Raw genomic sequence first — 26,087 nt, forward strand, 5'->3', positions numbered from 1 at the left:
CTGACTGAGAATTTTTTTGCATCCTTACTGAGGCAAGCTTGAAAATATCTGAATCTAAAGTAACTCCTTGAAGTACAGCAAGGAAAAAACATAATCAGACAAAGCAACTTTAAAAAACACTCTAAATATTCTTAGAGAAAACTAAGTTTCCTCAGCACTTGCTACTATAATTTAACTTGTGCAATTTGTTATTTCAATAGATCAGAGCAAAAAAATTGGTATTTGGAAAATAAGAGCAGTATAGAAATTGCAGAAGAGTAAAACTATGCAGGTTTCCTCTTTGGCTTTGTACTTATGTAAGTTTTGAAAAAAGCCCTTCCTCAAAGAGAAATACTTACATAGAGGCAATTTAATGCCTGACCTGTTTGGAATATGTCCTTTGGTGCCTTAGAAGTCTTGCAAAAATCCTTGAAAACAAATCACCTGATATAGCAATCATCAAGAGCTACATAACATATAATAGGTTTAAAATGTATTTACATAGATTTTAAAAATAAATTGGTTTTTGAAGTAGTGCTAATCCCTTCAGAACATCTTGTCTCCCTTGAGAGATTACAGTTACTTAAAAAGAAACAAGAAAATTCTCCATTAGCACTGGACTTTTGAATTCTGATAAAGTGTATTATCAAAGCAGAGAGAGGAAAAAAAATCATATTCAGCTTTTGCAGAAAAATTGAGATCCTTTGCAGGATGAAAAAGTTAAAATCAGAATGAAAGAAAAGTCATTCAGCATGTCTTACCTTTCTGTTCCTAAAGACAAATAGAGCTGACTAATAGTTTCCAAAATTTGTCCCTCCAGAACTTTGTTGGACATCTTTCTGGCTAAAGATAGTTGATATTCATTGTAGATGACACACTGAGTCTCATTGGGAGCAACTGTACTGTAGAAATGACACAGCAGTTTAATTGCTTGCAGCTGACCTAGGAGAATAGATTGGAAATACAAACATGAATCTCTGTTTTAAAATGAAAGTTAATTTTAAAATGATTCATTTTCACTGTTTCACAAATTACAGCACTGACGATGAAAAATATAAAAATCATTACAAAAATATCCCACTGCCGTTTCAAGGGTAACAAAGGCTAGAGGTTACTTCAAACTTCACTTCCAAAATAAAATAGTAATAGAGTCACCTTACCTGCATTAGCTGCCTCAATTATGGCAGGAAAAATAACAAAGTAATATATGAATCTTCTAAATACAGATGCAACATATATGTATAACTAACATTCCCAACAGGGTACATTTTGTGACTTATAAGAGACATACTTACTCTCCAGATGACTTGTCTCCATTGCAACTAAAAAAGCCCATTCATAGTAAAACCTTCCTTTCTCTCTTTCGGTTCCACCAACATAATAACATCCCAGCTGAAGGAGGACTTGGATAAAATCTTGACCACAATCCATAATTGGAAGTTTGGAGAATAGCTTAACTGCCCTGATAAAATAATGTTCTGCCAGCTTGCTGGCTGCTGCATGCAGGCAGAGTGCCCCAAAATTTGCCAGGGCTATGGCTTGGTTATGGGTCATCTCAGTCTCTTCTGAAAGACACAGTGCTTTGTAGTAGCTCTCAGCAGCTTCTTTTGTGTTGTTTGTCCTTTTTAAAGCAATGGCAAGCATGTTGTAAGCAATGCCAAGCTGCAGAGGACTGCTCCATGCAGAGCTTACAACAGCATTTAAAATGGCTAAAGCCACTTCATACTGCTTGTAAAGAATGTATAGCCAAGCAAGTGAAACCAAATAGTTGATAGTTTCCTCTGGCTTAGCAGAAGCAGAGTCCAGTGCTTTCATCATGTAAGCAATGGCTTTTCTGTACTGTTTGTGGTGGCTGTACAGCTTTGCTAAGCTGAGATAGATAGTGCTGCACAGTCCTTCCTCCTCATTGGTAAAGACAGAAGAAAGTGCTTGTATGAGGTAAGGTGCAATTTGGGATGGCAATATTTGTCTCAGTTTTCTCAGGCCATATAGTTTGGGAGCATTTTTGATGACTAAATCAATCCTTTTCAGGGAATCCATTAAGGTACTGGAGCTCTGGGGAGAGGTAACCTTTATGCAACTTAATACAATGTGGGGCAAACACTTTTCATGGTAGGACTCTGCCAGTTTGAAGTAACAGTTGTTGGATAAACTGTTTTGTAAACCCAGGTCATTGAGCAACAGCTGAAACCTTTCCAAGAATGGCAGTGCCTCTTGGTGTTGTTTGCGTGCACTGTAATGTTTTGCCAGCAGAAAGCATGCCCTTGCCTCTGCATGTTTGTTCTGGCTCAAAATTGTCCTCTTCAGAGCATACTTCAGTATATCTGATTCCAGGTCAGCACTGCAAATGTAGTTGGGAATTCCCATGAGAAGAGATGCAGCCTTGTCAAAAATATGAGTACACTTTTCTTTGTTCTTCTGGGTCAAGTAGATGACTGTTAGATTTGTATAAAGAGCAATCACAAAGTACAAATCACCAAACCCTCCAGCTACTGCTCTCAATGCTTCCTCAAAATACACACGAGCTTGGGAAAACTTCAGCTTTTTGACACTGAGCCTGCCTAAGAGAAAGCATAGCCTTGCTAGTGCCCAGGACAGACCTGCTTTCTTTGCTGCTTCCCTTGCCAATCTTAAAAAATTAACCAGTTCTTCTTCTTCTGAAAATCCATAAAACATGCTATTTGTAAATGAATAAGAGAAATTATACATGCTTTTGAAGTTGGTCTCATACTCTTTCTTATTTAAGAAGACTAACAATGGCTCAAAGATGTCAGATGCTTGAATATCTCCTTGACATATGTGGAAGCAAGGCTCTTCAGGTAGAGGAAATGTTTCAGTCTTTGAAGAGCCAGTAGATTCCTTCTCTTCAGCAGTTGGCTCTTCAGCCTGAGTGGCCTCCAAATTCTTGAAGTTCTTCAGCAATTCTTCTATCTTGCCATTCTTGCTAGTGGATCCTGGGCTAGAAGGTGAGTGTGCAATTTCTGAAATTTAAAAATAAATTACAGATCACAATTTCTTGTATGCATGCATGCACGCAAAGGCTTTTGATAGACCAACTAAAACATTTGTCAGTGAAGATGCTGTTACAAAAACATTTTGTAAACATACCATGATTTCTTAACAGAATGTCTAGGAGAAAAGCCAAAGGTGTAAAAAGATAGCAAGGAGGATGAAGAAGTATGGGAGACTGGAGGAGCGGGAATAAACACAGTGTGCCACATGTAAGCAGGTTAGTGATCAGATCACTTATCTAGCCAGGCCCTGGGCCTGATCCAACACGAATTCAACTCAAGTGCAGCATAATTCAAATTGCTTTTTGTCTGTGTATTCTCAGAAAGTACAGTCAGTGTATATTCTCTGTTCTCTCCATGCGTACCTGAACAAGAGACCTGCCAAAGAAATACAATTCAGACTAGCTGGTAAGCAGAAGGAAATCTGGGAAGATCCAAGGTCTGAAGTGGAGGCTGGATAAGGGACCCAGGGTCAGGACATAGCTGGATTTAAGACATGAGGGAAATGGGAAACCATTCATGTAGAGTAAGGGTATGCCTGTGGCTCAGGGCAGGGAGTAGGACTGTGCTATTTGAGCTGGTCAAGTCTCACTGTGCTTGGGGGTGCCTGCAAATGTTCTGTTTTCCTGTCCTGGACAGCCAGGCCTGTGTCTTGTGTAATAGGATTTCTTCTATCTATCAAATATAAACTCTGATTCTCTAGTGGCACAGATTATCTTTCACAAAAGTACCAATTTGTGGCAACTGATGTGGCCATTGATCTAAATTCTCCTAGTGATAACATCATTGAATACCTACAAATATAATAAAAGCAGATATGCCACCAATTCTTAGTCCTCCCACTGTTTTCCAGGCCAGTTACTAGGGCAGGGATTAGGGATGGAGTACACAGTCATAGTCAGTTCTTAAATTTACAGCTGCAGATCAACAGGAGCTTGAAGTCACAGATTTAGAGCTCAACTCCCTTAGAATCTCATTTCTGAAACTGCAGCAGAATCACAAATATAAAAATTGTTGTTTAGGAAAATGTTTTACAATATGAGTAATGATAGTGACAGCTTAGCAACAAAATGCCAAAGGGAAATTATTCTGCATTCTCAACAAAATATCTCCTTTGGGAAATCTATTTCTGGGACAAAGTTTTCTAACAAAAAAAATCTGCTGGAATTTAAACTCAGCAGTTGCCAGGTGCCCCATAAGCATTATTTTGCCTTGATAAACAATGTGGAGGGGCTGGGAGGTGGTGAATATGTATCACATCAGTGGAAGTCAGTCACAGAATTTACAGCTGGATAGCAAGTCCCAAGAAAGACACTTGCTATCAGTGAAAACCCACAATGTCTTACAAAATCCTAATCAGAAGGGGTTACAGCAAAATCTCAGAAAGCAAACAATGAGAGAAGAAAATTAGCATGTGAAGAAACATTAGAAGGAAAATAGCTGGCAGACAAAAAAATATCAAAAATCTCATTAATTTTATGTAAAATTGTATGTATGAAGTATTACCACATTCATGAGTTTCCTGAAATTCAGGTTCCTCTAATTCATCTGTAAGAAAGAAAAAAAAATCATATTAGCTATACTATCTTGGTCATTTTTCAGTTTCAAATCTCCTAAAATAAGGCTCTATTTAGTAGATAATTCTTTAAGTCAGAAGAATTTGATAGATCCTGGAAATTTAAGAGAAAATAAATATTCTGACCCAAATCTAACAGGAGCTTACCCTCCTGCTGACACAATTCACTGCTTCTGTATGGTTATCATCAAGTAGCTACCTCTGCTCAGTAAGGTGGGGAGCACATCACAGTCAGAATAAAAGCCAACCTGTCCTGCAGGAGGGAGGCATTTCTGCTGCATTAAAATAAAACTGGGTAGCAAAGATGTGACCATTCTCCATAACCTGCTCATAAAATGAGGTAGCAAGGAACCCTTAATATTTTTAGTGTCACTCCCAGGGTAATGGAGAGAGAGGTGGGAAGGGAAGTTATTTAGGGTTGTTTGTGTAGGTAAGTGTCAGACTTTTGTAGCCATTCCAATAGCAGGTGGGTGAAAAAAAATCACTCTTATTTTAAAAAATTTAGCTTAATTCTATAGACATTATAACTATTATAACATTATTCTATAGACTATATAACTATATATAACTTTACATTTAAACATAGCACATCTGTAGAGTATTTAAGAATTACTATTTTGAGTAGGAGATATTTCTCAAGGCATTTAATTTGTCATGCTGCATTTCAGGAATATTTTCACTGTCTTTCATACGCTTGATGCAATAGAAGTTGTACTGAGGGTATGAAAGATATATACAAAAGCAGAGGCTCACAGACCTATTTAAGCTCTATTTAAGCTGATGGAAAGCTACTTTACTAGCCTTTGAGAATGACCTCTCACTGACTGTTTACTTCTGGAAGTCCTTTTTATAAATGCTTTTCTGACTTTGGTGGATGGAAGCCACAGATGTTTACAGTACTTGTAACTTAATACTCTAAATATTTAATCAGGGAAGTGCTCATAAGTAAATACTTCTCAGTAGATTGATGTAGATGGAAGAATTGAAAATCCATTTAGTCAGATCACACAAAATATCAAGTGAATATTGAAAATTATTGTTCTGGATGAGTTAGGAGAATCAATTGAGCTGTTTAAGAGAAAAGTGGTAAAGGTGATACTATGAGCTCGGGAAGATGCAAAAGGAGGTTGTACTTACAAATATTAGGGAGGAGATATAGTAAAAAATGTGCAACAGCAAAATAGCTGTATGTCCATTAAGCCCCTGACAGGCTTTAGTACCTTAGAGGTTTGAGCTTTTGTTCCCAGGCTTTTCATTAGGGCACAGCAGGGGAGATGTGCAGGCATTTTGCACATTGCCAGGGCAGGTCTGACACACCCTAGTTATTGTTCACACTCACACACACACCCTGCTGATTTGCAGAATTAAACCAACGTGCTTGACTCCAACCTACACAGCAGCTCCTTTCAGCCTGGAGCCTACAGTTCTGTCTCTCAGGATGGCACTAATGGAGATAAAACTTCCTTAAGTATTGGGCAAGCAAATGTATCACCAACAGCCTGTGGTGGAATAAGAAACCACTGCCTCTCCTCAGTTCAGCAACTATTACTGATGCCTCAGGTTTTAGCTTTTATATTTTTCAGATTCTGTACTGCTTTACTGTGTGGGTCTAAGCTTCATATTAGGGGATAATAAGCTCTCTGCACAGAGCAGGGAGACAAAACAATTCCTGCTCTAGCTGGGGACCAAGGACAACCCATCCAGATCTCGGGCCCAAGAGCATAAACAACAGTCGACTGAAGAGAGAAAAACAAGAAGGATGGGACTTCATGGGCTGGAGCTTTAATTGGACAATTAACTCCAATATGCTAATGGACCAAAACTTATAAAAGTGTGAGACCCCATGACTGGTCACCCATTTTGTGACTATTTTGGGTTCACCTGGGGTGTAACCTTGGCTGGGCCCTTGTACTGCCCAAGGTGGATCTGCTGAGGCCTCCTAATAGACATGTACTTTATATTTTAGCTCCATCTACTCTCTGTTCTAGGTTGGCCTTCTCAAGGCATCATTTCATCACCCTGCCTTACAGTAAGTATATGAAGGTGAAACCCCAGTTACCCCAATTGCCTATGCACAGCACAGAGAAATAACAGCTGTATCAGAGATTATGTTACTATGACTATGATTTTGCTACTTTTCTATACCTTTGAAAATTAAATCAAGCATGAAGAGGTGTGTGTTTGCATGAGCTGTCAGTAATTATTAGGCTGTGCTACCTTTCCCAAGAGAAAAAGCCAGCAGTGTTTGGGTGAACATACTGCTTTTTACAATGCAGCCATGTGAAATTATAATTTGTAATTCAGTCATAGTCATATAAATGCTTGGAGATATGTGCAGCACAATAAGAGAGTTTTTAAAAGCCTGTTGTTTAAATTCCCTCAGGAAAAAGAAAAAAGGCAAAAGATTTACAAATCCTCTGCTGGGAAAAACCTTGAAACAGCTGAAGAATAGCAAAGATGATATAAAGGATTTTTACATGCCATATCAAAGATCCAATTGATTACCAAGATATTTCAAAATAGGTGGAAATGCTGGAATGCCATTGAAAAAATAATTTTATAACAGGGGTATAGGAACTACACATGTATCTTGTGCAGTAAAAAGGAGTAAAACTCATACTTACCTATTCTGTACACAGAGCAAACATCTGTGATGGAGGTTTGTTTCAACAAATATACTACTTCTTCCAAATTTTTTTCTTTTGAAAAAAAAGAGAGCTCTTCAGCTTCAAGAAAATCCAGATCTTGTGATCTAGCAAAGAAAGGAGTAACTTTGAAGGTGCCTGATAGCAGATTTGGCTTAAGGAACTCACTGCATCAGTCACATAGGAACTTGTTAGAGAAATTAATACAATCTTGATTGGTTGTGCTGAGTTCAGAATTAGTTTCAGTGTATAAAATATGCATATAAACTGATAGTAACTATGCTAACAACTAACAATTTCTGCCATATCAGACTAAGCTTTGTGTCAGTGTCATTGGATAGCATTTTATGAGAGTATTTATTAGAGGCATGAGTCTTGAAGGACTTTATGGTATTGATTTTCTAATATAAGCTTTAAGTTTCATATGAAATGGACCTGCAAGCAGCATTTCAGAACTCCTTGTTTCAGCATTCAAACAGTTCAGGCATATTAATAAGAGCAGCCTATTTACATGGTGCCAATGCATGATGAAATACACCCTTTTTAGAGGTTTCAGTCTGCATTATTAGCAACTGTTTGCAAAGGTCCCATTAGCAGCAAGTTAAGGCATACAACTGAGGGTACTGGGAAAAAAAAACCCAGAACTTGAGTGCTTTAACATAGATCTTGAGAGACCAGCAAGAGAAGGTTCTGCGAGGGTAAAGCTGCTTGGATCTTGTGAGCCAAAGAATAGAAACTGAACCCATATAAGTACAGCAAACTCTTTTCCCAGGAAGAAACTCAGATACAGACTGATAATATTTTGCAATATTTAAGCAGACTTGATATTCCAATTCCATTGCAGTTTTGACTGATACATGCTATGACAATTCGCATTAAAACAACAACAAAAAATCCCAAAACCAAACCCAAAACACCTCAAAAACACAAGAAAGCCCAAAACACACACAAAAGAAACAACAAAAAACCAACAAAAACCCCAAAACCACACCCTGAAATTAATGTTCAGCATTTCAAAGCTGGGAATAGAAGACTACATTCTTTTTGTTTATGAGATATAAATACGTATCACTCACTTATTTCTAGATAAGTCCAGTTTAACATGACTTGTCTTTACAAAACCTATCTGGTCAGTAAACACATGTCTTCCAAGAAACCATTCCATGCATTCAATGAAGTAGCCAAGGATCTCAATTTTGTCCCCTTCCTGGAAACTCAGCTCTTCTGACACAATACTTTCATAATTCATCACAGCTAGACAGGATCCCATTGCTGTGTAATAAGGAGATAAATAATATTTGCAGGTAAAGTAATTTAACAATAGAAATACATTTAATAGAACAGCAACTCAGCAGAATATATTCAACAAAAGACATTCCTAGAACCTGTGAGTTGAATATCTGCTGTGACAAGATTTAAAGCATCCAAACCTCATTGGTTTGGTAATTAGATCTGTAAATAGTATAAAAATCCTCATTTTCCATCAGAAAAGCAAAGCCTAAAATATTCTCGCAATTCTATCAGATTTCATAATGGAGCAGCAAAAATAAATGTTTTAAGTCCTTACTTTCCCTCTCATAAAGGGCTCTGAACTTGGGCCAGAGTAAAGCACTTGAACCAATTTTGAACCAATTAAAATAATCCCTATGGGATAAATGTGGGTGTATACCACTCAGTACAGTATTACAACTGAAATTATGGAAGAAAATAAGCCATATTTGCTCTCTAGCCTCAAACCGTCTGTATAAGTTTTATTTCTCTGGCAGTATGAGAAAAAGCAGCACACATATCGAAGATCCACAATTACATTGGTGCATTTTCTGAGGCATCCTCATCTCAGTCACTCTGTACTACCTTCTGCAGGATTTAGGAGGAAAAAGGAGAAAGTCAAGACTTTAGAGTTTGACTCTTGAGTCTTAAACTCTTTAGAGTTTAATCTTAGACAAATTTATAGTCTCACTAATTTACTGCAAATTTTGAAAGCCGTGTCCCCACTCTAATACAATGGACAAAAAGTTATTGAACTTTTTAGAGTCTGTTCTAGCAAAAGCATAGAGTAAATTTGGGGTTATTCTAATGCTGATGTTTGAATGAAGTTTCTTACCAACTTTTTTGATTGATTTAGATTCATTTTTATATGAAAAATCTATGGGATTAGAATACCCTTTAAGAAACCACCTGAAAGCAGAAAAAGAAATTGGAGTTAGTGTATAGAACACTTCACTATATGTTGTGACAGTAAGTCATATTTAAAATACATATGAAAACTGATGTGTCCCTCCCACAATTAGATTTCGATTTCAGCACTGCCCATACACTTCAGACACATTTGTGGTTCCATTAATACTAGTAGTAAAAGTACTGCTACCTCAGGAAAACAAACCAGAGTCTTGCTATTTTTCCCTGCCCCAGGTAGAGGCATCCCTAAGCAGACATGCACATGTGAATCAGATGTAAATGGAATAGGTAGGTAGAGTCAGGTACCTACTGATGGAAAGGCTCCAATGGCTCCAGGGAGGCATTAGACCACATGGGCATGTCACTATCCACACATCCACCTGTCACATCTTCAGTGAAAGCCCCAGTCTCAAGATAAGTTGTTTCATTGTCTGTAACCATCATCTTTCTTATCGTATTATCAGGATATAAAACAAAAAAAGATCCTAAAATAAAAGCAGTTGAGCAGATGTCATTTTATGTAACATTTTAGTGTCATATAAGCCCTAAAACTGGCTTCAAGAGCATCAGTAATATTCATTTAGAAATTGAAAATCTGATCTTTATCAAGAATTTTCTTCCTGATTGTCAGATATTCATACATTTCTGTCAAGTGTGTCTTTCCATAGGGAAAAAAAGTAGAGATGATGTTCTAATGAAGGACAGAGCCCTCTGCTGCAATTCTGCATATTCTTATTGCAGAAACAAATCATCACCTATCCTGACATCCTGTCTCTGGCAGTACCAGCAGGTGATGCTGTTTAGGAGAAGCACTGGTAACTGTTTATAATCCTTCTCCTGCACATCCTCCAGAGCCTACAATAATATTAAGCAAGTTGGAATGTACATCACTCCCTAATCCTTTTGGTATCCATTTATGCACCAGCTGCACATGAATTTCTTCAATCCCTTCATGATCTCACTGAACTTAATCTGTGTTTGCTCTTTCTTTTCTCTTTACAATGTGCATTTGGAGTGAGTAAATTTAAACTTCAACTTCATTATGTATTTGAATAGGTCTTAGTGTCTGATTTGAGATTTTTTGGGATTTTAAATAAAGATGCTTCCCTGAACCAAGTCTTAGCATGTACAGTCTTACTTACCTTCCTGTACTAGCAGACTTCTGTACATCAAATTTAATGATTTTTCATTTATCCAGACTTCAATGCCTGTGTCTTCCTCCTCTTGGGAATATAGCCAGAAAGACTGGTCTAGGAATAAATTCTCCATGCAATGATTTATAAAACCTAGGAAAAAGAAAATCCAATTTGTTTTCTTTGTCATTTTACAGTATTACACAAAAATATAACCTTTCAGAGAGTTAGAGACTACTCCATTATTACTTAATGTACAGTGCATAAATCACAAAATTGTGTTCAACAAATTCCCAAAAATTGTGCGCAATTGAATACAAATTAATATACTGAACTATTGTATGGTGAAACAACTTTACCCAGTGAGTGGTAGGTTAGAAACTTCCATATTTCTTCAAAAGTTTTAAATGTCACCACTATTAAATCTTGATCACTGTGAATAGACAGGAGTCTGGCAGAAAGCTCCTAAAAATCAAAACAAATACTTTAATTACAATTGCACCAGAGTTAAGCACAATTTCTTGCTAGGTAACACTTAGGATTCAAAAAATAATAATCCAGAATTTTATCTGTAGGAATTATCTGTTCTTTACACCTACAATGTACAGGGAGCCAAATTTTAATCTGACTCTTGCTTAGCAATTTTACTGCCAGTTTGTGAGGTCAATTTACAGGGGAAATAAACACCACACTGAGTAGGACTGAAGGTTTGTCTAGTTCAGAAATGTCTGTGTATAACCATATGCATAACCATATAGTCAAATGTATCTATATAAGCAAGTATATAGTAGTCCTTTCCAAAAATATCCTCCTCACAGAGTGGTTTACAGCATGGGAGCTGCCTTTGCCAGACGTGTGGGCATTAATATTAGATAGTGGAAAGGAGTTATTTTGGGATTTTTTTTAACTCGAAATTTCTCCCTTGATCAGTGTAAATTTTTAGTTTCTACTAAAACCCTCAGAACTCTGTACACACACAAAAACACGACTCCTTTGATGCAACATTGAACCTGCTTCCCAGTATAGTCAGTTTTTATCCAGCAGAGATATTGAATAATTATTTCCAAGTTCACTCTTTTTTGGTTAAAACAAATATAATGAAGTATTATATTTCTGTTTTTAAAGATGCAGTAAGATATTTTCATCCTCATTTGTACTGGTTCACATTGCTAGAATAGCATTAAATTACACTTTTGACAAAGATAAGCAATGATCATTGTAAGTGGTCATGATGGATTTTAAGTTATTCCAAAAATGCTAAAAGGAACAACTACATAAACCTTCAAATAAGTGAAAGAAAAACACATTTTGATGGATTCTGGACAGAGAGGGGTAATATAAAGTCTGGTTGCACTCCGGTTTGTAGCTTAAAAACAGGGCTCCCCAGTGATGCTGGCTATTACCTTTCAGGGAAATACAGAGAACTATATAATTTATGAGACAAGTATCTGAATCACGATCTCAGAGAATAAATCAAACTTAAAGCTAACAGGTATGATGCTACTGTACCCTTACTCCCATCATGTTAAAATTGAAATACAGCTGAAAAAAATTGCAGGACTGATCAAGAAATTGATTCTAACTCAAGGCAGCAGGGAAGACACTGTCCCTCAAATCTTTTCTATAATCTGAGTAAAATGGAGCTGATTCACTGATTTTATGACTGTTACAGCACAATTTTTAAAATCTCTGAATTAATTTGTTTAACATCCATGTTCTCAATTCACACAATCTGAACACATTAAAATATAAAAGTCCAACCTAGACTTCTTCATCAGGCATGTCTCATCACTGCTTTTATCTTCTGCATGCACCTTTCTACACCAGATTACATATTAATGAGAGCCTGAAATCTATTAATAAATTGCCAACACATGCCAAAGTATGTCAGCCTCAGGGGCTTCATGCACTGCTGAATATCAAAACAACATTCTAATGAAACTTAACATTATCAATCTTGTTTCCTTCAAAGCATTTTCCAGTCTGTTTCAAATCTAGTCCATTTGTTTGCTCTTTTCCTTTGCCTCCCAATCCCATCTCCCTTCCTCCCTCTCCCTCCAAACACAATCCAGAGCAGAGAAGTACAGACTGTTTGCACAGCCACAAGGTCAGCAGCCTGGTGGTGGGGTGATCACAACACATGAAAGGAAAATGGTGTTGAAACATGTGTCTGTATTAGTCAGAAACCATAACTAATTAAGAAACCATAACTAATTTCATTAGTTTGGTTTGCTAGTGGAAGAGGCTGAAACCCTTGGCACAGACAAAAAAAAGACACACCAGAGGTTAAATGGTATTTTTTTTTCCAGAGGGAGGAGGAGACTAACCTTTATTGAAAGTAAACCTCACTGGTTGTAGAGGACAGGTTTCTCATGTACAAAAAAATATTTACAGTAATAAAATTTGGCCAACAATTGTATGCTATTTAAAGTCATGGCCATTTAGCCCTAGGAAGTCCAATGCTTAGGCTATTCTCTTTCAGACTTCCTCTTTGGCTTAGCAGTGAGCTTCCCAGGAAATTAGCATGCAAAATAACTCCAGGTGTCTAGAAGCTAAAGTGATGAGTTAATACAAGGGCAAACTAAAATAAATCAAAGCCCCATTATTTCCCTTGATGTAAATGAAAGCAGAAAATTTTTAAAATAAACTCATTCAATTACTGATTAAGGTGGGTTTGTTTATTTATTTTATATCAATTTGATGTTCCAGTCTTTTTCAATAATTCAATATTTCTAAAGCCCCTAAATGTTTCTGGGACACAGGAGACTGGTCACTCAAAGTCAAGCACCCAGCATGTAGCTGGAAATAGGATCCAAATACCTGGAAGATTATTTCAGTGGCACAGGGGGTATAATCTGAATAAATACAACAATTTCCAAGCAATTGACTTACACTGAAGACAGTCATCACCTCCTTGCTGTCATTTTCCAGAAGACGGAGCTGCCCTCTGAGCTGCCTTTGGAGCCTGGGATCAGGACATCCACTCTTTCTTTTGACCATTGTTAACTTCAAGGAGATATCTGGAGGAGGATATCCATTTTCAGTACTACAAGTTTTGTGAATCAGCTTTGGAGAACCAGAAAAAGCCTCAAAATCTTAGAATACACATTAAGATATATTTTTTCAGCTTCAGAGACAGGCACACAGTACACTGATCTACTGCATATTCTTTTACATTTTTGTTATCCTGCAGACATAGGAGCCTAGCATGAAACAACTTTGAGAGACAACTGATATTTATGGATGGAGAAGGAAAAAATAAAAGAAAAAAGCAAATAGATTGGTCATTGCCAATTTAGACAGCTCTGGGCATTGGAAACATGCTCAGATTTCCAAATATTCCACGTATATCAGAAATCAAAGCAAACAGATACTGCCATCACAAAAAAAAAAAAAAAAACAACAAACAAAAACACCTGAAGAACAACAAATAGTTCTGCATATTACAATCCATCATGCTAATCTTAAATTCATAGCTATCTGATATGCCAGCCCCACTGCTTCAGAAGCCTTTTATAAATCAAATATTGTAAAAGCTGTTTCTCAGCTAAGCTTGTTGAACAGTACCAACCAAGTTAAAAGGTCCAACTGAAAGCTCACTTAGATAATTTTCCCAGCACATCTGAAAGCAGCTAGATATCTATTCCCAAGCTCTTGGCATCTGTTTTTGAGAAGCTTTTACTGCAGCTAAGGGTACAGCTCCAGCCAGCTTCTCTCACATAAAGAGGATCTTTGATAAAGCTGCTTTTATGCCACATTAATTTGTTAATTTAGCTCAATAACAGTAAATCATAAATTTTCAGACACACAGATGGGCACATATAAGCCAATAATACCCAGTCAGGAAGAATTCCAACTGCAAAGTATGTAAATAGGTCACACTTCCAGCAATATGGGACTGTTGTGCATACTAAAATATTCTACCTCCTCTGAGTTTCACATTTTAATCTGGTAAAATAAATGGTTTTCACATTCTAGTCTAATATACTCTATCTTGATCTGTTTTCAGAGGGCTTCCTATGCATGTCTCCAGGAGTTTTACCATGACTTGCATAAATTACTCATTACTTTAAGGTCAGGAAGGGTGGCTCAGAAATATAAACGTGTGTTACTGAATTAGAAGGCCTCTCCCTTTAAGCTGTGGTCATATAGTCAATTTTTAGTAGAAAGAACACAAAATAGAGTCTCTGAATGTTGTTCAGATCCCTGTTAGAGTAGAATTACTGACCTTTTCATTTTACCTGAAAACATAAAAACATAAAACATACTGGCACAAGAGAAGACTGACTTAAAAATGTATACATTCATTTTACTTAATCAAATTGGTTCTGAAGTAGAATATATATATATAGTAGACACACAATCTAACTTTCTATAAAAGTTAATGAAATAATTATTACATTTAATTAAAATAACAGAAATACAGCTAGTTATGTCAAAAAACCCCTATAATAATGCCTTATAGAGATGAAATATGATCTAAAATCCCATTATAATCTCCAGTCTGCTGCTGTGAGAAGCAAATTCTGCGAGACCCAAATTCTGTACACAGCAAGATGAGCAGGTACATAAAGCACAAATAATTTGAGTAGAAATAACCAGATGCCTGGGGAAGACTGCCTGCCACTGAAGTGATTTGTCAGGTCAAGGCAGAGAGCAGGGAACAGCTCAGTGCTGGTTTTGAAGGCACAAGAAGGGAAATGTGCCAAGACCCTCAATTCACAGTGCCTGCCATGAGCCCTCCAGAGGTGAAGCCTACTGAACCCACTTACTGAAGAACTGCATTCAATTTTCACTTCACTGAAAATACAGCATTTAAAAATAAAAATAGATACTTGGAAAGGCCACAAACTTTACAAGATAAGACATTTGAAGGATTCAAAGGCATATGTAAAATAAGCTATGAACTTTTTATTTGCTTCTCTTTGTCTTTTTGTAAGCAGTATAATCTAGTACATAAATTATTTCTGGTTTATATAGCAGTTGCTCTGTCTTTTTGTGAGAAATTCTCAACAAATCTTAAAAGTTGGTCACTTCACAGCTGCCATGAAATAGATTATAAAACTTACAGGAGTGCTGACTGCAAATGTAGACATAGTTGAGTTGTCTCAAAAATAAAAAGTAAGCTGTGAGAAAATCATTATAATATAAAGATAGGATGGGAGAAAAAAAGCCTTACCAGTTGGAAAATTCTCTGCCTGACTGGGAAGAGTCCTTGAACTGACATTCATGCATTTTTCACTTGGAGAACACTCTATTATGATAAATAAAAGGAATAGTTATGTGCCTTTTCTAAGTCATATAAAAAACCCTGGAAAAAACCCAACAAAATACCCCATGCTCTCAAAGCATTTGATGCATCAGATAATTTCTAAGACAGAATAACTAATTTTTCCCCTTCCTGCTATATAATTCCCAAACCCCACAAAAAGTCTGCAGAATATTTCTTTCCTCCTGGGCTGGAGGGGGAAGTGAAATCTTTATTGCATCATTTTGATGTGAAACTTCAAGATGGGGAATTGATAGAGAGAAAGGTTCTCCTAACAGAATTCTCATTTGGGAGAGAGCAAGGGTCAGACCTAATTTTCTCTTCCCTTGCACCTATATCAAAAATGGCTCCCATTGAAGCTTCAGTTGTATAAATTGCTGTGCCTTGTACCAATTAATACATGGAGAAAAATAACTCTTCATCTGTAATATGAGTAGGTAATACTTGTGAGAGTGTACTGTAAAATCAAGTGCTTTGAAGTTTCAGGAAAATATCACAAATAAGGTATGTTTTGTATTAAGAGTAATCTGCTTTTTTTCTTTTAACCCGTATTTCTTCCTCTCCTTTGGGGAATGATATATTTTCGTGCTGATAAAACAGCCATTTCCATTCTCTCAAGGTTTCATATTTCTAAGAATAAAAGAGAAATAGATATTTCATTTTTTCTAGAAAATTTCTGAGGCAATTTTCATGTATCCCAAGACATTATCCTATGAACCTCTGCTTTTAAAATTAACCCTGTAATATAGCAGGGCATGGTAATTTCCAAGTCTTTTTGCATCTTCCCTCAAGTGCCTCTATGAATTTTACATGAACAAAGTCATGCAAATAAATAAGGATACATAAAAAAGAGTTTTCCCATCTCTCAATGAAAGGAAGTAAGCACTAAAAACATTGTCTTTAAGGCCCATTACTAGCAGATACTCAAACTAGAAATTGAAATCCCCACACACTTTAGGTTTTTAGGGTCTTGGTTGGGTGTTTGACAGAAGCTTTGGGGTTGGGGTTTTATTTATTTTCTTAATATGGGCTATATGATGTTTGTTTTTAACTAGAAATTTGATAATAAGCTCACCACCGAGCAGGCTGACTGTGTTTAGGAAATGTTCTAAATTTAAGTGCCCCAGAGCTTCTGGGACCAGACTTGCCTGTAGTTCTACTTTTTCTGGTTTTAGTCACAATTACAAACAGAAGGTGTCAAAACTTTGACAACATGTTATTATTTTTATAATCATTTAATAGTTGACGAGAACAATAAATTAGCATTTGTTTTTGATATGTGTACTATTATCACTATTATTTTGATATTTAAAACTATAACTTTCCTTGAGAGGTAGTTATCGAGACATTAACATCCATTTCTGTGACTTTCAGGAAAAGGCAAAGGCTACCAGCAAGCATTTGAATTACTCATCAGTTTAATTTCGAGTAAGAGTTTGCTGTTAAATTTGAGTGAAAGGGTAAGAGCTATTCAAACTGTATTTATAGTATGTTTAAAACTCTTAAAGTACTATAATTAGGTTCAAAAACTTAATAACTCTTACTTGGTGGAATGTCTTACATACTTCTTGAAAAGCTAAAGAGCAGCTTTATACTGCCCTGGGATGCTTGTACCTGGTCTTTGATATCAGAGGTGTTGCAGTTGTGAACAGAAAGATATTGAGCAAGTCAGTCACAGGACATATACTTTTAAATTAAACAGGTTTTTGCCCATGATTTTTGGAAGTATTTTCACATTAAGAACACTATTGAGCCTACTGTAAACTAAGAGCCTGGCCATTGCCACCTACCTATGTCCCTCCACTCCTCTACCCAAAAGGTCCTTCTGACTTTACCCCACAAAGCAGATTTTCTTTTGCACAAAGGCAGTACTACACCTCTGATAAAAAAGGAACTTAAAAATCATTAAAATAGAAACTTGGCTTCTGAATCTTCCAGGTATAACAAAAAGTGCTAGAAAAAACTTCTATTTCAGTACCCTGGCTCTTGGGTTCTGATAATTTTCATCTCTTCTTATCTTACTAAAAGATAATCCATTTGCCTGCCGCAAGTGAATTTCAATGTAGATTGTTCAATAGTCCAATCTATGCAGTATTTCTATGGAAGAAACATAGCTGCTTTTTTATTCCAAAAGAAGCCCATCTGTGTTCTGTGATTTTGTGAAAAACACAGGATAGTTCTCAGCTTGTGCACCATTTAAGAAACCCAGTAATTCAAGCACAAGGAGAAGCCAGGAGCAGAGGCACCAGGATGTATTGTTTGAGGTCTTACCCATTTGTTCTTGCAGCGTGTCCATCCCAGCTCCATCCCTGAGGGTGCTGATGGCAGCATCACTCTCCACATGTTTGCAGTCACACCTGCATATTTCCTGCTCTGTTCCTTCCCTCTCCAAGTTCCTGTCTTGCACTCCCTCCAGAGCTGGGACAATGGTGTTAGTGCTGAGCATAGATGTGCCACCTGCCAAACTCTCCATCATTTGAAGTTCCTCACAGTGACACAATTAACATCATCAACAACCTGAAAGGGAAAAAAAAAATCAATGATATTTTTTAAAAAAAGCATCAGAAAAGATGAGCACATTCAAGAGCGGTGCCTCTCCTGCAGGAGTTATTTTTAATTGTAATATGGATTAAAGAATTTTGCTATAGGCTTTTTTCAGAGGAACTGTTGTGTAACACCCAAATTTATCCCAGAAAAAGCTCCTGCAATGAGGTGGCATCACTGCTTTAGGAACAAAGCAACAGACTTGGCTAACAGCAACAATCCAAGGCCTGAAGTGAAATGTACTTGTGCCCACTGCTAATTATTTGTTCTTGGCCAGCTATAAAGCAGAGCCTCCCAGGGATAACATCATTCACATCAACAGAGGAATTGCAGGGGAAAAACATCATTTTCTAAAGGTGACAAGAATGGAACAAGTACTGCATGCTGAATTCAAACAACAAAGAAGGTTTATATAAATTCAGCTAAAGAATGAATCCTCCACAGGAACCCACTGTGCAGGAAGACAGACATCCAAAGAGCCAAGTATTACTTTGCAGCAAAGCAGAAAAATGAAGCCCTACTGAAGCTAGAGGCTGAGTCTGGCAGCAAGACTCCATTTGGCATGATCAGGAAGAAGGAATAGAAATTGAATTAGAGTAAAAGTGGCTGCAAGCTTCACTGCTCCCTGCAGTCACTGAGGTGAGGCATCCTGCAATCCCATTTCTTGAGCACAAGCTAGTTCAGTGTCAGGAAGATGCAGCCAGACCACCAGCCAAAGCATCTGCAAAGGATGTGACTCATGGAGCCAGAACATGCCCACTGATATTTACACTTCTCCTCAGTGGGCTTTCACGTGTGACGTGTGTCTAAGTGATTTCATAAAGGCACAGGATAGATTTTGCTTTAGCCCTGTCATTTGGATTAAATCTGAATTCCTCTGTGTTTACTCCAGCCATACTCATTAACGAGCTACGTTCATGATGAGTGTCCAAGGTTGTAATCTTTGGGAAATTTCATCTCATTTGTTTTCCAGCAGAAATTAGTTAAATCTGAAGCTGTAGATGAAAGATGCACTCTGGCTCTGCTAAAGCCTCAGATTAGTGCCTGGTCACCTAGTATCCACTTATGATCTGCCTTCAGTCTGGTCAAGAAATGTCTCACTTCTCCATCTACCACGCAATGGAATGTCCCAAAGCACATGTTTCTGGCTTTTTTCTTCGCAACCCTGCCTCTTCCAACACCTCTTGCCCTCCAAGCTTCACATGATAGATCCCTAACCCCGAGCAAACCGAGTACCAACATGAGCAGCACAACAGCTGCCAGCAGCCTGCCAGGGTAAGCAGTACACAGGACAAGGCAGGATCTGTCGGCACAACTTTCCTACTCCTTTACAGACATTGAAACCTTTGCCCCAAATGAGCACTTCTTGAAAAAGCAGTGAACTATATATAGACCATGCAAGTTATGCAATTATAGAAAATTAATGAGGTATAGTTACAGGTTGGATCACCAGCTCAGAGAATTAAATCATAACCAGATCTACCACAAGTTAATGAAGTATGAAGAAATCTAGGCTGGATTTTGCTTTAATGTTTTCATTGTCCCATTTTGCAATTTATTCAAAAGTGCCTATCAGAATGCTGAAGCTGACTTTCAAGAGATGCTTTTGGTGCTGCATCACAGTTCTCCATATAAAGCTATGTGTAAAAATTCATATATGCACCTACAAAACAGAGGAGGTAACTCAAACACAAGTAATTTTTATCACTTCCCTCACAGAAGAACATTTGAATTATTATATACGATTGACACTGAAAAACTGCCTATCAGACTTAATGACCTAGTTATAAATGATTAAAAATACAAGCCTGCCAAAGGCCAAACTCACTTTGCCATGAATCTGTTTTCCATTTATATAGCTGATCTTTTCCTTGAAGTAATGACAGTAGGTAACATCATTCTTTTCATTACTGTACCTGGATTATATGTAATGCATTCCAATTTTTACACTTAGAAATGAAATACTTTTCTGCATCTATTTTGTAAATAATAGTATGTCCTGTTGATGAAGATGTAAATATTTTGGTATTAATGATTATTTGGTTCCTAAGGAGGTTGTTTAAATTACATTGTTCTATGAATCCAAAGCCAGTTGTTATTTTTAGATCAGGATTAGCCTTAATGCCAGAAATGAAATTCAGTGTCCAGATTATTCATTTTTTCCATAAGCTCCTATCCACAAGCAAAAATATCATCCTGCACAAAATTTAGGAAGAAAACGTACTCTGACTGGAATTATTAGAATTCAGTTGAATTGGAGGAGAGATACTGATAAAATTTTTCATCTCTTCTGCACCAGCTTCTGTGGGTAAGAGTAACATATATGCAGGTCTGTGAATGAACTTAGAAATCTTGGTGCTACAAAAGCAAGTAAGACATCTGAACAAATCAAAATGGATATAATCTGTTTAAGAAGATTCAGTCATGGAGCCTAAGCCAAGGAAAAAATATCAGAATGAATGAAAGAAAAGCAAAACAGGTATGTCCATCTGTATATTTTCTCTGGGTTCTTCCAACATGCACAGAAGAAAAACTCAAACCATAAACATTTTTAGCAGTCATATTCTTCTCTAAAGATTTATTTTTCATTTTTAATGTTTGCCTAAACCACCAAATGTCAACCCATGTGGCTCTATGTAAGTACTGAGAACAAAATTGTAAACTCTCCCATAACTAGGTCCTTGTCTAGCTAGGCCCTTTTGAATGTTTATCTGGCATCTAAAGGTATCCTAACTGACACAAATTTGGTCCCAAGTGACAAAGATTTCATAGAAATTTACATTAAATCCCTGTACTTTTATCATTTGCCTTTAACTATCATGTAAGTATCCCAAGACACATAAGCAAAGCTACAGTAAAATTATCCTATTTATTATGCTGATGCTTTCTCAATTATTAAATTGTTCCACCACAAATTAAAGCAGATTTAATGGCACAGAACCAGAGAACAACATTAATCTAATATAAAACAGCTTTAGAGAATACTAAACTGCAGTGTTTTAGTCATTCTCATTATTAGAGATTTCTTCATAAACCTATGATGCTAGTAAGTATAATGGTAAATTAGCAACTAATCATTTGTTGATAGTAACAAATACAAGACTGAGATCTTCAAGAGTAAAGATCTTTAAGATATAAAGATCTTCTAGAGCAAAGATCTTGTTCTAGAGTAAAGATCACTAACCATATAAATTTTGTCATCTCTAACTAGTTCTTGCAATTTACATTTATGTGTAGACTATGTGTGCTGACTAAGCATTTTATTTATAATTTAGAAAGAACTATTTTTCTCATGCTTTTTGAGGCATATTTGCACAAAAAATTCATATTTGGTGCAGGATGTTTGCCATAAAACTTAGTGATCTTCCTTTTCTTCTGAACCCAGAGCCAACCTCTACTCAAAAGCCATGCAGCCAAGATGTGGCTCTTCCCACTGCCCAGGGGGAGGCTCAGTTTCCGAGGCAGCAGAGGGAGGAGGAGCAGATGCTGGACAGTTCAACACCCTGGGTGCCCTGGTGTCCTCCCTGTCCATGGCCCTGGGTGCTTTGGTGTCCTCCCTGCCCGTGGCCCAATCTCCCTGGACACTGGGAGCGTGTCCAAGGGCTCTGTGTGCTGCCCCACACCCTGTCCAGGCTTGTGAGGCTTAGAAGGTCACTCCACCTTCCCTGTCCCTTCTCAGGGCACAGCAGGCAGGAAAGGACAGTATCCAACAGCTGTTGGACATCAGGGGGAAATGAGACACTATTTTTCCTTCTGGAAGTTAAGCAGAATAATTCCTTTATCGTGCCTTTCTGTGTGTTGTTGCCTCCTATTCACTGAGTGTTTTCGAAGCCCAGCTAATCAGAAGAAAAACATATAGCTTGAGATTTTCCATGTAGGCTGAGGGTTGTTTTTCTCCCCTGCCTTTTTTATTATTTTAAGATGTGTTGTGGATGACAGGAACGCCAATTGATTCCCATTTAAAGGGTGTTGAAGTAGAAAACCAATAACACTCACTGAACCAGATTCTCCCCCTCTAAAGATATATTTCTGAGACTAGGACCTGGTATACAAAAATGGGCTTTATTCAAATTAGCCTCCTAAAACCTGTATGCAATACAATATTTTTTCATTCATCATCTTCCCTCTAGGAGCCTCAGGAAAATGTACTAATGACTTACTAAGGACCTGTCTTGCAACTGTACTGCCCTAAGTTAATCTAGGTCATTTTCCCAAACTGATGCTAGAGTAGTTATTTTATTCCTTCAGTTCCAATTAACATTTCACATCTTCTGTGTTAGGCTACAAACATCTTAAAGCCAAGATCATTACAAACTTTTTCCTTAGAGAGTAAATCACAGATTTGATCTCTAAGAAATTCAGTCACAGGCATGAATGTAAGAAAAAGAAAATAAACATATCAGGTTCTGTATAGGCAGCAGTTTTTATGTATTCCACATAAAGGTAAGCAAATCTATAATCAGGGTAAACAAACCTAGGAATCTGAGTGCTTTCCAAAAATGGAAGATTGACTCCTTTATCACAGAAGTAACTTGAGTTTAGTTAGCAATTCTCTGTAAACAATGTTGCAATAGGTATCATTGTTCCCAGCTGGTCTACGAACAAAACAGCCCTAGCAAGAGATCCAATAGATGCCTTCAAAAGCTTTAGCCCTCCCTATGATGAATTTTCTTTATATCTCAGTAGCATTGAAATATATTTTACATCCTCAACACAGGTCTAAAAGCACCAAAATGTCCAAGTTTAGATATAGAAAACTGGAGAATAAAATCCACAATCTCATAACTGCTTAAAAATAAGCATAAACTCCAGAGATGCTTTAAAATAAAAATCAGATCACTGCTAGAATACTATAAAAGGCATCTGTGAATCTCAGTACTTCATTCCGAGCGCTAGATGTGACAGAACTTGGCCTGTGGCAGATAACGCAGAGAAATAAAGTAGGAGCTGTTGCTACTGAATCACAGCCCAGCTGACACCACACTAGGAGAAAGGGGGAAACAGAGCAGCACAGAAAATCGCAGCAGGTTCTCATAACTGTGACAGATCACATTTACACATATTTTCCAGTGATTTCATTATGGGCACACCAAAGAACAGAACACTACTGAAATTACCCATTGAACCGGCTGCAATTCCAACACATTGACAATAAAATAGTCAAACACCACAGTCAAATACCAGACCACAAGCACCTAAAGTAGAGCAAAAGAGGGAGATGTAGACACAGAGCCCAGGACTTGCCCTACCTTTTCCAGGTCTGATCCACTGTAACATGCTGGTAAAGAGCAGGCAGATCCCTGCCTTCCTCAGCTCTGCTCAAAACTGACTCCAGCACAGCTCTTCCTGTTTGACCTTCTTATCTTTCCTGTTGATTGCACAGCCTGGCTTGGATGTGGCCAGTACAGAAAGTTGTCTATTAACCAATACTGTTAATTCCAAAACTTTTTTTTCTTTTTTTAAAGAAAGAAGCATTCCTGAGAAAGGAGCTGAGCTACTAAAGTTCATTATGCAAAGCAGAAATGTATCCAGTCTGCTGGAAGGTTCATTCACACACTCCAGTTTTTCAACGCAACAATTTATTGTGGCATTTTGCATTGGTGGTTAAAATCTCCAAGGGACACATCCAGGCCATTGTCTTAAAGAAGCATTGTTCAGAAAAAAGTTACAAGGAGTGCTTCAGATAAAGAAAAGGACTTTGTCAGCCTTTTGCTTTTGATTGCAAAAATTAGATTTCTTGCTATCATTATAGCTGAAAAAAACACTGATGAAAAATTGTTTGACAAAATACTTCTACCAAAGGAGTTTTGAAAAAAACTTCAAAGTCATCTAAGCCTATATTTTTCCCAATGGATAATAATCTTTCAGTCCCTATTTCTGAGTCTCAATCATTGTAGAATCTACCACTGATTAGTATGTCCCTAAAATCTTAAAAGACACAACTAACTTTTATTTTAGAGTACTGAAATTAGGAGAGATGCAGCTCACTTCAAGAAACACATAACAAAATAGCACCCACCAAGGGAACTCCAGGCTCCTTAGCTCCCTTTTCCATACTGTCTAAAATAGTTTTGGTTAGAAGGGACCTTTAAGAGTTGTCCCATCCAACTCCTCCCTGCAATCTTCAGCTGGGTCAGAAATCCTCAATTTCCTCTGTGATTTTACTCTGAAGTCATGCTCCATGGTATTTCATCCCACTGCAGCCAGTACTTCAATTCTTGGTGATGTATATGGACATTTAGTTTAGGTGGAAACAAGAAAAACAAAGTTTTCAGTTTTAAGGTAATGACATCAAAAGTTGGCCCTGTATTTCCTGTTGTCTTGTTGGGATGGTACTAATCTGCATTACAAAACTTTAGGTGAATAGCCTTATTGGACCAACTGCTCTCATGAAATAACTCCAGAGACCAATATATTGCAGCAAACAGGAAAAAACAGAGGTAGCACAGATTGGTTTCCACATTAGTAATCACATCCCTTATACTACATTCTAATTAGTATGAATTGTGCTACCTGTTTCAGGTTTCCTTTAGCTAAAAATAGGCTTCAAAGTTGTTTCTTTTAGGCAATTCTTTAACTAATAAAATTACATGAAGACTTGATGGTCCTGTTTATGTTGGGTAGTCCCTAATCTCTTCAGAATTATTAAAAGAAGCTGACAGGAAGCTGGGGAGGACTATTGGGTGTTGATACAAAACACTTCCTCTAATTGTCTCTCCCTGGGATTGCTTTTCATCATCCTGTTTGTCTGCCCTTCTGCAGCTGCATGTTTTTTTGACCATTTTTTCACTTCAGCAGCTTGTTTTAGGGAAAACAACACATTTTAATCTTAAGGCTGACTTATACCTTCCAGTATAACTATTATTCCATCACAGTCAGGGAAATATCTATGAAGAAACAGTCCGCTGCCAAAGTAACTCTAACTTGTAAAAATATTGAGGCATAACTCGCTTGATTATTCACTGGTAAGTGACAGAAATACTAGTTTTACATGAGAAGGGATATTTCTACAGATTTTACTAAATTCCTGTCTGATTTCTTTCATCTCAAGTCCAATAAAAGTTAATAAGTATATTGTCCCTTGCTGGAACCCATCATAAAAAAAATCCTGTTTGTTCCATGTTTTGCTGACACTGGCATTCTCCACTATTTACATCTAGCATGGCAAATTTGAAATCACACAAGATATTGACTGCTGTCTTGGCTAAATTAGTCTCTGTTGGTTCCTCTTTCAACTAGTAATTGAGGTACACCCACTTAAAAGAAATGTAATATTATACAATCTGTATTTCAAAGTTAAAAAAATCAATTGAGCCCCTAGATGTGAAAACATTCAGCTTGAAGTACTAACTCACAGTGGTAATATTTTAGTAAACTTACTCAACTACATTAATTCTAGCCAGATTATCAGCATGCATGGATATTAGTTGTGTTATGTGCATGCTATGATTACACACTACTTCCACAGAAATAGGTTTGGCCATATGTTTCCTTTTGATTAGCATGTTATCTCTCCACAGCAACTGCATATAGAACTAGCTAAACTGCTTTCTGCTGATCTCCTGTCATCTTTGCATCTGCCTGCTTGAAAACCAGATAGCTTTACTTCCCCAAGGTCTTGAAAAAACACCATCCCAGCTCCATAGCCAGGTTCAGAAAGGAAAAACAGAAAACATGAACAGAAAAACACACTGTCACCCATCTGTACGGAAATGCTGTCGCCTTCTAGTCTGCAGGAAGATGCTGAGTCAA

The 26,087-nt window shown here is 37.2% G+C and overlaps 1 protein-coding gene across 1 annotated transcript in view; it reads right to left on the minus strand.

Moving 5' to 3' along the window:
* The window catches only part of SH3TC1 (SH3 domain and tetratricopeptide repeats 1), a 28,471-nt gene extending 4,823 nt beyond the window's left edge, over positions 1-23,648 (minus strand). Inside the window, exons 1-13 of the mRNA XM_005424740.2 lie at positions 23,585-23,648; positions 18,063-18,308; positions 15,702-15,776; positions 13,415-13,542; positions 10,882-10,987; positions 10,532-10,675; positions 9,700-9,874; positions 9,316-9,389; positions 8,288-8,483; positions 7,191-7,318; positions 4,497-4,538; positions 1,275-2,960; positions 741-921 (exon numbers count right to left, since the gene is read on the minus strand). Coding sequence (XP_005424797.1) covers positions 741-921; positions 1,275-2,960; positions 4,497-4,538; positions 7,191-7,318; positions 8,288-8,483; positions 9,316-9,389; positions 9,700-9,874; positions 10,532-10,675; positions 10,882-10,987; positions 13,415-13,542; positions 15,702-15,776; positions 18,063-18,267 — 3,140 coding nt within the window. The 5' untranslated portion in view covers positions 18,268-18,308; positions 23,585-23,648. The remainder of the gene's footprint in view (positions 1-740; positions 922-1,274; positions 2,961-4,496; positions 4,539-7,190; positions 7,319-8,287; positions 8,484-9,315; positions 9,390-9,699; positions 9,875-10,531; positions 10,676-10,881; positions 10,988-13,414; positions 13,543-15,701; positions 15,777-18,062; positions 18,309-23,584) is intronic.
* Between the last annotated feature and the right edge of the window lie 2,439 nt (positions 23,649-26,087).

This window comes from Geospiza fortis, unplaced genomic scaffold, assembly GCF_000277835.1.
Source record: "Geospiza fortis unplaced genomic scaffold, GeoFor_1.0 scaffold147, whole genome shotgun sequence".
In the NCBI taxonomy this organism is placed as follows: Eukaryota; Metazoa; Chordata; class Aves; order Passeriformes; family Thraupidae; genus Geospiza; species Geospiza fortis.